Source organism: Chiloscyllium plagiosum, unplaced genomic scaffold (genome assembly GCF_037043375.1).
Source record: "Chiloscyllium plagiosum isolate Xiang-an unplaced genomic scaffold, Cpla_swu_hap1 HiC_scaffold_20, whole genome shotgun sequence".
Taxonomy (NCBI): domain Eukaryota; kingdom Metazoa; phylum Chordata; class Chondrichthyes; order Orectolobiformes; family Hemiscylliidae; genus Chiloscyllium; species Chiloscyllium plagiosum.
Genome location: NW_028270158.1, coordinates 43,469,502 through 43,482,198, shown reverse-complemented (window position 1 = coordinate 43,482,198; position 12,697 = coordinate 43,469,502). Strand labels below are relative to the sequence as shown.

General features: G+C 44.2%; 1 protein-coding gene across 4 annotated transcripts in view; it reads left to right on the top strand.

Moving 5' to 3' along the window:
* The first annotated feature begins 308 nt into the window (after positions 1-308).
* Positions 309-12,697, top strand: part of amdhd2 (amidohydrolase domain containing 2) — a 23,032-nt gene continuing 10,643 nt past the window's right edge. Inside the window, exons 1-10 of one of the 4 annotated variants that reach the window (XM_043711445.2) lie at positions 317-1,319; positions 2,320-2,456; positions 3,136-3,275; positions 3,570-3,624; positions 4,450-4,662; positions 6,771-6,859; positions 8,186-8,330; positions 9,037-9,144; positions 9,835-9,903; positions 11,594-11,695. In XM_043711445.2, coding sequence (XP_043567380.2) covers positions 1,237-1,319; positions 2,320-2,456; positions 3,136-3,275; positions 3,570-3,624; positions 4,450-4,662; positions 6,771-6,859; positions 8,186-8,330; positions 9,037-9,144; positions 9,835-9,903; positions 11,594-11,695 — 1,141 coding nt within the window. In that variant the 5' untranslated portion in view covers positions 317-1,236. Of the gene's footprint in view, positions 1,356-2,319; positions 2,457-3,135; positions 3,276-3,569; positions 3,625-4,449; positions 4,663-6,770; positions 6,860-8,185; positions 8,331-9,036; positions 9,145-9,834; positions 9,904-11,593; positions 11,696-12,697 lie in introns of all 4 variants that reach the window. The other 3 variants (XM_043711446.2, XM_087997886.1, XM_087997887.1) reach the window with 3 other exon arrangements.

The following is a 12,697-nucleotide window of genomic DNA, read 5'->3' as shown; positions in this document are numbered from 1 at the left end:
GGAGGTTGAAAGGTGACCTTATAAAATCGTGAGGGGCATAGATAGGATAAATAGACAAGGCCTTTTCCCTGGGGTGGGGGAGTCCAGAACTAGAGAGCATAGGTTTAGGATGAGAGGGGAAAGATATAAAAGAGATCTAATAGGCAACTTTTTCACGCAGAGGGTGGTACGTATATGGAATGAGCTGCTAGAGGAAGTGGTGGAGGCTGGTATAATTGCAACATTTAAGAGGCATCTGGATGGGTATATGAATAGGAAGGGTTTGGAGGGATATGGGCCGGGTGCAGGCAGGTGGGACTAGGTTGGATTGAGATATCTGGTCAGCATGGACGAGTTGGACCGAAGGGTCTGTTTCTGTGCTGTACATCTCCATAACTCTATCTCAGCAAGTGCCTCCTGCCCCACCTGTGGATGTTTGTGGATCTGGTATTCAACTATTTAGTTATCTGAGAATCCACAACATTGGAGCAGAGGAAAGTCACCTTTCAGAGGTGGAGGGGTCAATTACTAGGAGACACAAGTTCAAAGTGGAGGGGAGGAGGAGTTTAAAAGAGATGTGCGAGACAATTTGTTCATACAAAGGATGGTGAGTGCCTGGAACACGTTGCCAGAGGAGGTGGTGTAAGCAGACACAATAACAGCATTCCAGAAGCTCCTGGACGAATACATGATTAGGAAGGGAGGAGAAAGATATGAATCCTTCAGTGAAGACAGTGGAAGGACAAAATGTGGTGGCGCAGGCTAGGAAGGCCAAAGACACTCTTCCTGTGCTGTATTGTTCTTTGTTCTTTGATGGACTGTCTAAAAGAGAAAATGATGTTCTGATATTTCTTTGCTTTTGTTCTTACTAATGGTAGAGGTCCTGGTGTTGAAAGGGGCAATCAAAGTCAGACCAGGGAAGGTTTAGAGTTGGGAATGATCTGCATGTTTTCTTAATGTTTGTGAAAATCTAGGTTCCTCCATTCATTAAGATTGTGGCTGTTCTATTTCAGCTACACCATTCCTATATCCTTGGATTCCTTTAGCAGCCAAAATCCATCAATCTCAATCTGATATCCTCATCGACTGAGCATCTACAGTTCTCCAGCATTAGAGGATTTCAGGGTTTCACACCCTCTGGGTCAGTTTGGGAAACCAACCTGCTGTCTGTAAAGCATCAGCAAATAGGCAACTCATCATGTTTGCAGATAATGGTTTTAATCATCTCTTGCAGGGAACTTCCTTCTTCCTTTAAAAATGCCATCCAATAAATCAGTGTCCGATGCCCCAATTACACAGTTCCTGAACTGTCATATTCTAAAGGATCACACGCTACAGAGGTAAGAGATGTGCTCCACATCCAATGCGGTTGCAAGGTAATATATAAATAGAAGTTATTCTTTGTGGTTGTGAGATGAGAATATGTTTAGTCTCAGCTGTGAACCCAGCTGTAGCCAAGAAGCTAATGTAGCAAATTGCTGACTGTCTTTTTAAACCTTCAGAATTACCACTAGTTTGAGTAGCAGAGAATAAGCTCACTGCTTTTCAGAGAATGGTGCAAACAGCATTGTGTACAGTTAAGAAAGATCTCAAGATGTTCCAAATACTATTGAACTGTAGTCACTCATCTCATGAGTTCCCTCTCTTTGAAGCATACAAGATTCCGAAGTGGCTTGTAGGGTGGATGCTGAGAGATTGTTATATGTTCCCAACCTGCACAAACATAGGACACATTCCCAGGATGTCAGGCTGATAATTTAGGACTGAGAAGAAAAGAAAGTACTTCACTCAAAGGGTTGTGGATCTTGGAAATTCTCTAGTCTCCAATGCTGCATTCTTCAATATGTTTAAAATCGACATAGTCAGAGTTTTGGCTTCTCAGGGAATCATGGGATATAATATGGAAGCAGGCAGGATCGTGATGTTGAAGACCAAGACCAGAGATTATCGCATAAATAGGGGAGCAGCATGAATAAGGTACGGTCTTCTGTTTGTTGATCCTATGTTCTTGTGATAAGCACCAGATAATTATTTTTAGTGATGTTAATTGATGGCTAAGTATTGGCTCAGAACAATAGGGAGAATTCCTGTGTTCTTCAAAATAATACCAATATTTTACGTTAACCTGAGAGGGCAAAGCAAAGTGTAAAGACACCTGAATTTCAGTCTCTTGTCTCTAGAGTGAGATATACTCTAACAACATTCTAACTGGGAGGTGAGTGTGCTCTCCACTGAGTAATGACTGGCAGGTTAAGTAAGAATTATTTGAAATTGAAGCTTGAGTCACCTCACATGTTTGAACAGGTCTCGATTTCTGCTCCGACTGTGTCTGTTTTGAAGGGAGGACCTTTGGGTCCGTGAGGGGAAGATCCTCAACCCGGAGAAGCTGTTCTTTGATGAGAAAGGTTATGCTGATGTTCAGATTGATTGTAAGGGCAGCATCATTGCCCCGGGCTTTATCGACACGCAGATCAATGGTGAGTGAAGGGTCAGTCCAATCTCCTTATGTCCTGCAACCCAACTTTCATCCTTCACTGGGCTGTCAACAATTCAAATGTAAAATTCTCACCCTCGTTTTCAAATCTCTCCATGACCTTGTCTGTAATCTCCTCCAAGGGTTGGCATGGTGACTCAGTGGTTAGCACTGCAGCCTCACAGCGCCAGGGACCCAGGTTTGATTCCGGCCTCAGGCGACTGTGTGGAGTTTGCACATTCTCACTGTGTCTGCGTGGGTTTCCTCCCACAGTCCAAAGACGTGCAGGTTAGGTGGATTGGCTATGCTAAATTGTCCCACAGTGTTAGGTGCATTAGTCAGGGGAAATGTAGGGAAACAAGGGAATGGGTCTGGGTGGGATACTCTTCGGAGGGTCGGTGTGGACTGGCTGGGCCGAAGGGCCTGTTTCCACACTGTAGGGATTTTAAATTCTATTTTTTTTCAACCTTGTGACATCTGTCATCTTATTCTGCCCAATTGCACACTTTCACACATGTTCCAGCCAATCATTAGCAACATTGTCACCCATTCCTCTTTAACCATGAGGATTCCAAGCACACACACAGAGGAATCAGTCTGTCTGTGTTGCTCCAAAAGGTTTGATCTGGCAGCCATGTGTTGTGTCTGAAGACTGTTGTCTGATGTGTTAATGTCTGGCTTAGGGGGATATGGAATTGACTTCTCATCAGCCACAGATGATATGAAATGTGGGGTGTCCATGGTCGCTCGAAGGCTGCTTTCCACTGGAGTGACCTCCTTCTGTCCAACACTTGTGACCTCCCCAGTCTCTGTCTACCATCAGGTATGTCACGAGCGTCCAGCAAGAAAAACATGTTGCCTTCCTGCGGGAAGTGATGTGCTGAACTTCTAAATAAAGATTGATCAAGGGGCTGGGAAGCGAGCAATCTCTCTTGGTAATGTAAATAGTATGATAGGGAAATGTCACAGAAGTAAGTGTGGCACATGTACAGATTGAGAGTTTTATACTTGGTTTTTAATGTAGCTAGATAAACTAATCAAACTAACCAGATTTCAGAATGATTTTTTTCAAATGATTAGATATTTAAACAGAAGTCTTTCGTCTCTTCATTTACAGATTATTCCTCAAATTGAGGTACAGGATGGTGGTCCTAAGGGAGCAGGGATTTTGGGTGAGTACTGTTAGAATGAGCTGCTTGATGGACAGAGCTCACATATTGTTGAAAAGAGACATCTTGCACCATCAGAATACGTGCAGAATGCCAAATTTCAAATAATCACAACAATTTACATTACATGTGTAAAGTTTGCTGATTGGTTGACAAGTCAAATCTGGTCAGACCAATGCCATTTAGAAACTAATGGGAAATGATAGGTTCCCTATTCTCTTGGGTAGTACAAAGATGTCAAAGAAAGGCTGCAACCTATATTTTTTGTTTGCAGAGTACTGCCTATGAATATATGTCACTTCCAGTTATAATACCCTTCGAGACTGATCTCTTTTAAAAAAGGATATGAATTTCCTAGTAACACACTCAGTCACAAAGGCTAACATTTCACAATGTAAGATGTTTCTTGTAACAATAAACAGCAATTGACATCAACTGATTTCTACTCAGCATTTACTCATGATTAATATGCGAAATAGCAGAAATCTATTCCCTGTTAACTGAAAATCTAGTGCCACATTTATGCATGACACTCTGCTGAGGTATAGTTTTGTGGTTAAGGTCAAAAGCTCCTCCCAGCTTAATCACACAGTGCATCACACTGGCAGTGCATGTGGAAGCACAGGGCACGCCGGCCCGACAGTGCACACAGACACGCACGCAAGTGAGTGCAGCTCTTCCTGTGGACTGACTCAGCATCTGGATAGCGTCTAAATTCACAATGTTTTCATTCAGATTCAAGACTGTCACAAATCAGAAGGATGTGTGTGGGTATTGAGAGTATAAAGTGAGCTATTCTAACAAGATTATTGTCTCTATCGTCTTCAGGTCTACACCTGGAGGGGCCATTCATTAGCAAAGAGAAGAAGGGTGCACACCCTGATCAATATCTGCAAACGTTCGAAAAGCACGGGTTCCAGGATTTATTGGATACATACGGCTCCCTGGACAACGTCCGAATCGTCACATTGGCTCCTGAACTCAACAGGAGTGAAGAGGTTATCAGGGAACTGGTCAGACGCGGGATCTGCGTCTCACTGGGTGAGGGGGAAACAGCTGCAGGCTGATCGTTACTTTTTTTTGTCTGTCTTTGTTTTTCTCATCACTTGTGAACAGCTGATCTTACCAGAAAGAGAGAGGAGCCTTCAATTCCAGAGCCTGGTGACTAGATGGAATCAGCAGCCACAGCTCAGTCTGCTGGAACCCTGCCCAACAGTCCATCAGCTTTACCACCCCTTTCTGCCCTCCCTGCTCCTCTATCCATCCCTCTATGCTCTCTCTCTCTCTACCTCCCTGGAAATCCTCCCTCTTGTGCTTATGTTCTCCCCCCTCTGTCATTAGTGCTGTCACTCACCTTCGCTGCTGTCTTCATTCTGCATTTAGTCTTGCCCCAGAGAAAACAGAGTTATAGACCTGAGCACCTAACATCAATAGTGAGACAAATACTAGAGCTTAAAGGATTTGATTGTTGTATTGTTAGAAAATAATTGTCTGATTGGCCAGAGTCAGCATGGATTTTTGAAGAGAAAATTATATTTGACAAACCTGTTCCAGTTTTTGGGGATAGTTTTAGCACAGTTGATAAGGGGCATCCAGTAGATGTCATGTACTTCATCTTTGGGAGTGTATCTGATAAAGGTCCATACAGGAGCTCAATTATCAAAATGAACATGAAAGGGATTGGTTGCAATAAACTATCCTGAATTGAAGATTGATTAGCAAGCAAAGAATAAAAGGGTCATTCTCAGATTGGCAGGCTGTGACCAGAGGATACCAAAAAGATCAGAGCTTAGACCGTAGCTGTTCTCAGTCTATGCTAATGATTTGGATCTGAGGGCCACTTGTAGTATTTCTAAGTTTGCAGATGATATCAAACTTGGAACGGTGAGGTGTAAGGAGAATGAAAAGAAGCTTCGATGGGAGTTAGGCTGAGTGAGTGGGCAAGTGGAATGTAAGGTGGATAAGTGTGAGATTGACCACTTTAGATGGTGAATTAAAGTTGCAGGGTATTTCTTGAATGGTGAGAGTTGGGAAGTGTGGATGTTCAATGGGGCCTGAGTGTCCTCCTTCACAAGTTATTGAAAGCAAACAGTATCAAAGCTTTTAACTGAAAGAAGATTTGAGTATAGGAGTAAAGAAGTCTTGTCATGAGGGCTTTTTTGATGCAGTGGTAATGTGCATAGTTTTGAGCCAGGAGTTCTGGGTTCACATCACACTGCTCCAGAGTTATGTCATAACATCTCTGAACAGGTCGATTAAGAAGGCTTGCTTGAGTTATATAGAACACTGATGAAACCACACCTGGACTGTGTTGTATGTTCTGTCTCTCACTCGCAGGCAGGGTGGCTAAAAAGATGTTTGGTACACTTGCCTTCATTGCTCAGTCCTTTGAGTATAGGAGTTGGGAAGTCACTTTGAAGATATACAGGGGACTAGTGAGGTTTCTTCTGTAATACAGTTTCCAGTTCTGGTCGCCCTGTTATAGGAAGGTTGTTATCAAGCTAAGAGAGGGTTCAGAAGAGATTTCCCAGGATGTTGCCAGGTATGAAAGGTTTGAGTTATAAGGAAAAGCTGGTTAGGCTGGGACTTCTTTCACTGAAGTATAAGAGTTGAGAGATGATCAATTAAAAGCTTATAAAATAATGAGAGATATAGATAGAGTTAATGGTAGATATCTTTTCCCTAGGATAGGAGATTTCAAGACTAGGGAGCACAATTTTAAGGTGAGAGGAGAGAATTAAAAAAGGCATGAGGCAGATTTTTTACACAGTTGTTCGCATGTGGAATGAACTTCTATGTAAGTGGTGGATTTCGGTACAATTACAATGTTTAAAAGACATGTGGATAGATACGTGAGTAGGGAAGGTTTGGAGGGATATGGGCCAGCAGCAGGCAGCTGGGACTAGTCTAGTTTGGGATTATATTCAGCATGGACTGGTCGGACCGAAGGGTCTGTAGCTGTGCTGTAGGACTCTAAGACACTCTCTCACGTCTCTCCCTCTTGGTTTTCTCTCCGTTCCCACCCCATTCTTCCAACAGAAACAGTCTCCTTCCCTCCCTCTTCCTTTCAGAAAAATCTCAAAAGTTAGATTTTGTGGAAGGAATTGCTTTCGATGTATCAGTTATTTTCTTGCCTGAAACCTTTGCAGGACATTCTGTCTCCAACCTGTCACAAGCCGAAGCTGCGGTGAAACAAGGAGCCACCTTTATCACCCACCTCTTCAACGCTATGCTGCCGGTGAGTACAACCCTGCCCGACTCACCACACACTGGGGGGGCTGGCTCTTCGGAAGCTCAGATTCCTCTTGCTCAGTAGGTAGCACACTTATCTCGGAATCAGCAGGCAGTTCCACTTCTGAGAATACAGCACAGGAAATCCAGTCTGATACTGGAGTGAGGGAGTGCTGCGCCGCACTGTCAGAGGGTCAGGACTGCGGGAGCGCTGCACTGTCAGAGGGTGAGGACTGAGGGAATATTTCAGATGAAACATAAATTGAGGGAGTGCCTACTTTCTTAGATGGACACACAAGAACCCACTGATATTCTGGAACATACTGGGATTATAAAAAGTGGAATACACCAATACCTTAAATTGCTCCTTGATTGAGCTTTTTCCACTCTGAGAGTAATGTAGTCGCGCTTTCACTTGTTGATGAACAAAATCTCTGACAATCCACCTGCTCGACAGAGATTGACTTTGTGGAGTGAAAAATTCAGAAAGATTTGCATTTCAATAGTGCCCTTCACCTTCCCAGCACTTTCCAAAGTGTTTCATAGTCCCTTGTGTGACATGGGAAGTGCACAACCAGCTCCATAAAGCAGCAGTGTGACAAGGGTGGCACGGTGGCTCACAGCGCCGGCATCCCAGGTTCGATTCCAGCCTAGGGCGACTGTCTGTGTGGAGTTTGCACATTCTCCCCGTGTCTGCGTGGGTTTCCTCTGGGTGCTTCGGTTTCCTCCCACAGTCCAAAGATGTGCCGGTCAGGTGAATTGGCCATGCTAAATTGCCCATAGTGATAGGTGCATTAGTCAGGGGGAAATGGGTCTGGGTGGGTTACTCTTTGGAGGGTCGGTATGGACTGGTTGGCCGAAGGGCCTGTTTCCAACTGTAGGGAATCTAATCTAATCATATAGTGCCTGAGTCACTGGGAGGAGGTCCCATGGGATGAAGTCAGCCCAGGAAGAGCATTTCTGAAAAATGTGTTGCTGGAAAAGCGCAGCAGGTCAGACAGCATCTAAGGAGAAGGAGAATCGACGTTTCGGGCATAAGCCCTTCTTCGTCGATTCTCCTGCTCCTTTGCTGCCTGACCTGCTGCGCTTTTCCAGCAACACATTTTTCAGCTCTGATCTTCAGCATCTGCAGTCCTCACTTTCACCCAGGAGGAGCATTTCACAGGGTTCATACATTTTCTAAAGTTTGGGAATGGGAGTATTTTCAACAGCTCAGAACCTGTATCAGACAGTTATAACAACCACAGTTGCCCAGGGCATGGTTCAGTCTCTTTGGTGATTTGTATTTTTAGGTGAGAGGTGAGATTTCACAACTTTATTTCTGTTCTCTCAGTTCCACCACCGCGATCCAGGAATTGTGGGCCTTCTGACTAGCAATGAGATTCCTGCTGGACAGTCCATATTCTATGGAATGATTGCTGATGGGAATCATACAAATCCTGCAGCTTTGAGGATTGCTTATCGAGCACATCCCACAGGTAAAAGGTCAAGTAGCAATTTCCCCTTCTCCATAGTCATACTCTCCCTGCATCATTAACTGACCAGGCATCTCACTCTCTCTTTGGACACTGGTGATGGAACAGGGATGATAAAGTCCATTTCAGAGTCCTGAGTCCGTCACCACCATCCATTGCCAGGTCACCAATGTTGGCATTTGAGCTTCCTCTGAAGGCCGCACTACTGCCATTTGTCAGTTGACATGTCCATCCCCTTGAGCACAATCCTTGTGGACCCCAACCCCCAGTCAAAAAGTGATGTTTTTAATTCATCTGGGTGCTTTCTGACTGTCAGTCAAATACAATCTTTCCCACATCTCCAACATTTTCATAACTAACTGAAATGTATAAAGTCCTGAAGGATCTTGACAGGGTGGATGAGGACAAGATATGGGACAATGTAGAACTAGACATCACTTTTTCAAAATACATAGCCTCACGTTTTCTCACATTATCTTCCATCGGCCAAGAGTTTGCTCACACTCAATATCCCTCTGTGGACTCTGTACCGCTGTTTGGACTAGTTTTCCCACTGTCTACCAAGTGATGCCAGGGTAGGGGCTAATCCTTGGATGTGGCCTATTTACAGGTCAGCTGCATCCCTTCCTTCTAGCACTCCTCTGAGAGGTGACCTATGGATGGTCTGTCTGCCTGTGAATACCTTTCTCGGGTCTCTGTCCTGTTGCAGGGTTGGTACTGGTGACAGATGCAATCATGGCGATGGGACTTCCAGCAGGACGACACACATTGGGGCAGCAGGTAATCGAGATTGATGGGCTACATGCCTATGTTGCAGGTGAGGAGTAGTATCGAGATTGGTGCATCTTACACTACATGGCAAATCCAAGTTGTTGTTTCATTGAAGGATACAGGGTTATCCCACAGTCAATGTAACTCAGTGAGTAACTCTCATCCTGAGTTTCAGAAGGCTAAGGGTTCAACGGCCACTCCAGAAACTAGAACACCAAAGCCGAGTGAACACTCCCATTAGAGAATACAGGGAGCGCCCCGCAGGGTCGGCGGGACAGCGCTGAGGGAGCGCCCCGCAGGGACGGCGGGACAGCGCTGAGGGAGCGCCACACTGTGACAATCCCATTTCTAAGATGAGGTTTTAAACTTGTTCAGAAGGTTTTTGCATTTGCCACTGAGCATCTGATCCACAAAGATTGTTATGTTTAAGATTTTCATTTATTCGGTTTATCTCCTGAAGGTACTTGTTCCTTGCAGATTTCAGAGATTGAAGAACACGCTTAGGGAATCAGAGCAATGAGTTAGAGCAAGGTCTTGAAACCTGAAACTGCCATTCTATGCAGAAAGATGGGCATTGGATGTGATTTCAGATGTGATATATACGATGGCATGGAGTGTGAATCTCGAAATTGGTTACAGCTGTTGATCACAAGCACAAAGGGAAATGTTTATGTGGAGTGTTGGCCAGGGATGTAATAGTATAAGCAACTCTAAATTTTGAACTTTGTCTGCACAGGGACCAAGACACTGAGTGGGAGCATTGCTACAATGGATATGTGTGTCCGACACCTCTGGCAGGTTGCAGGTAAGAAGTCACAAGGGGGTGGGCCTTTTGGGGCATCCTGATCCAACTACAGGAGACAAGCATCAACTCAACCAATGAGAGGGGTGGAAGTGTGTGGGGTGAGTTCTGAATGGGTTGGAGGTTACTGTGGAGTATAGCTGACCAGTAAATGCCTGCAGTAACTATCTTGAACCAGTGGAGGGAGACATGTCATCATTATTCTCTTGAGCTAGTGTAGGAGCTGGAACCTGATCCTGCAAATTCATTCAGTCCCAGAATCTCTGCTCTCCTCACCTCAGACACTGAAGTCCAACACTGGACTGCAAGGTCCAAGGGTCATTGCTGAGGGAACACAGTGCTATCACAGGGTCAGCGCCGAGGGAATGTCACGCGCTGTCGGAGGTTCAGCACTGAGGGAGCATTGCACTGACAAAAGGTTATTATTGGGGAGCACTGCACGGTTGATAAGTGCTGAGGATGTGCCACATTCTCAGAGGCTTGGTTGAAGAAACATTGCACTGCTGGAGGTACTTTCTTTTAGATGAGACTCTGAACAGAGGGCTCATCAACTGACCCCATGTGGACATGAGGAAAAATATTCCACAGCCATGTTAATATCCTAAGTAGTCCAAGTTAGAAAAGAGTGATAGCTATTAAATCTAAAAATTTATGCCATGATATATGGGAGGGGGGGATCAGCTGAGACTAGGAGAGAGCTATTGGACTGGTGTCGTCAATAAACTCTATACCTGAAGAAAGTCTATGACTCTTAGATCCAGAGTTTGTGTTTGACCAGCCAGGTTAGAATCTGTTAACAAGGCTCAATGCAGGAGAGTTCTGCCTGCTGTCAGGATGATTGAGTGGGATGTTTGTGACAGTTGTTGTGGTTTGACTGAACTATTTCACTCTTGTCACTAAATTCCATGGTCACCTGGGCTGGTGTTGGCAGGCTGAATGTGTTGTAAACACAGGCACCTGAGAGGAGACATTTGGTCAGTGAATAATTATTAGAATGTGGAACTTACTTCCACAGGGAGCAGTTGAGGTAAGTAGTTTCAATCTTGGAAGTGTTTGCTGACACCAATCCGACAGTAATAAACTATGACTGCACATACTCACCCTTCTTTCCAGATGGTGCTTCACTGTATGCAATAAGAAGCCAATTTTTAAAAATTAGGTAAAAATCTACTTTGTTTAAAATGGTTTTTCTCTTTAACAGTACATCATTTTTTTAAAAAATTACATTTGTTAAATGTTTGTCAATCTTGAAATTTAATTTGGATATTTTACCGTAGTGAACATGCACCAGGATAACAGCAGCTGATGGCCGTATGGTTGGGCTGACGAGGATTTGGTTTAATGTAGAATCCAAAATACAGCACCTCTGACAGCGCGGGGGTCCCCCGGTCCTGACCCTCAGACAGCGCAGGGGTCCCCCGGTCCTGACCCTCGGGCAGAGTGCAGGATTCAATGGAAAGCTGGATAAACACGAGAGAAAGAATGTGCAAACGAGTTGAGATATAGAGGGGTGGGAGGTGTGTCATGAAGAGCTACACATTATATGTTAGACTTGACGCTGAATCCTGTGGAGAAGTCACTGCCCTGCAAAGCCCAGTAAAGAATTGGTCCTGTTTGTAGAATGGACTCTGTGATAACATGGTCTTAGTTTGTGAAAACTTACCTAGTTGAATCCTTGCTCTTTTCCTCTCAGGCTGTTCAATGGAGCATGCGCTGGAAGCTGCTTCACTTCGTCCTGCTGAGCTCCTTGGGATTTCACAGACAAAGGGAACCCTGGAGTATGGCACTGATGCAGGTAAAAGAGTGGTAGTCCCTTAGTATCTGTATAACTACGAGCTTGAGCCAGGGGGTTCAAGGCAGAATTTTGAAAGGTAGACCTTAAGACAGGTATCACAGTGAGAGTGTTTGTGACTGGAGGGGATGGATATAGAGAGGTGATGCCAGGGCGCTGGGACTACTTTGTCTGCTCTTTAATCTCTGTCTGCTGAACGGCCTGTCTCCTGAGCACATTGTATGACATGATCCTTAGAGAACCAGCAGGAATGGATTAAATCTCAAACCTCAAGACTGTGACCTGCACGAAACCTAGTTCATAGTCTGTGCACACTCTGGCTTCGCAATCCCTGTGTCATTAATACTGTTCCAGACATCACATTTCTTCAGTAAAATCCATCTCAGTCACAGTAAATGATTCTTCATCTGTTTTCTAAGCTTTTTGCCTTTAAATCTCTGGATTATCTAAAGCAGATAAAACTACTTTGGAAATGACATCAATAATCACCATAAAATGTCAGCAACAGAGGCAAGATAAAACACTTCAGCAGCACCTTCATTATCCCAGAAGGGAGATCTTAATGCCCATACAGTCAGAATGTCTGAACGACTGACCATTTCTGATGTAATATTGGTGATTGTAAAAATCAAATTAACTAAAGCTCAACTCAGCTGAAGCTTTTGAATAATTGTTGCAAAGTAATTTCTAGAAATGGTTTCCAATTGTAATCTGTTTAATACAATCTTTCTGCAAGTATGGAACTAATCAATCGTTGTCCAGATCCTGCTTCAAGCCCGCCTCATTACACCAAATGCCAGCTTTAGAGCAGTTTAGATTTTCATTTTGTGTAGATTTTTTTTTTAACATGATTTAATGTCCTCCTGTGTTGGAGTTAATGTATCCACCAAGAACTTTGCCAAATTCATTCTCCTGTGAACAGCTCATCACCATTTCTGTTTGAGAGAGCCCAGTTATCTCCAGTCTGTCAGTTCCAGGGACTGTAGTGGGTGCAAGCAACCCGCA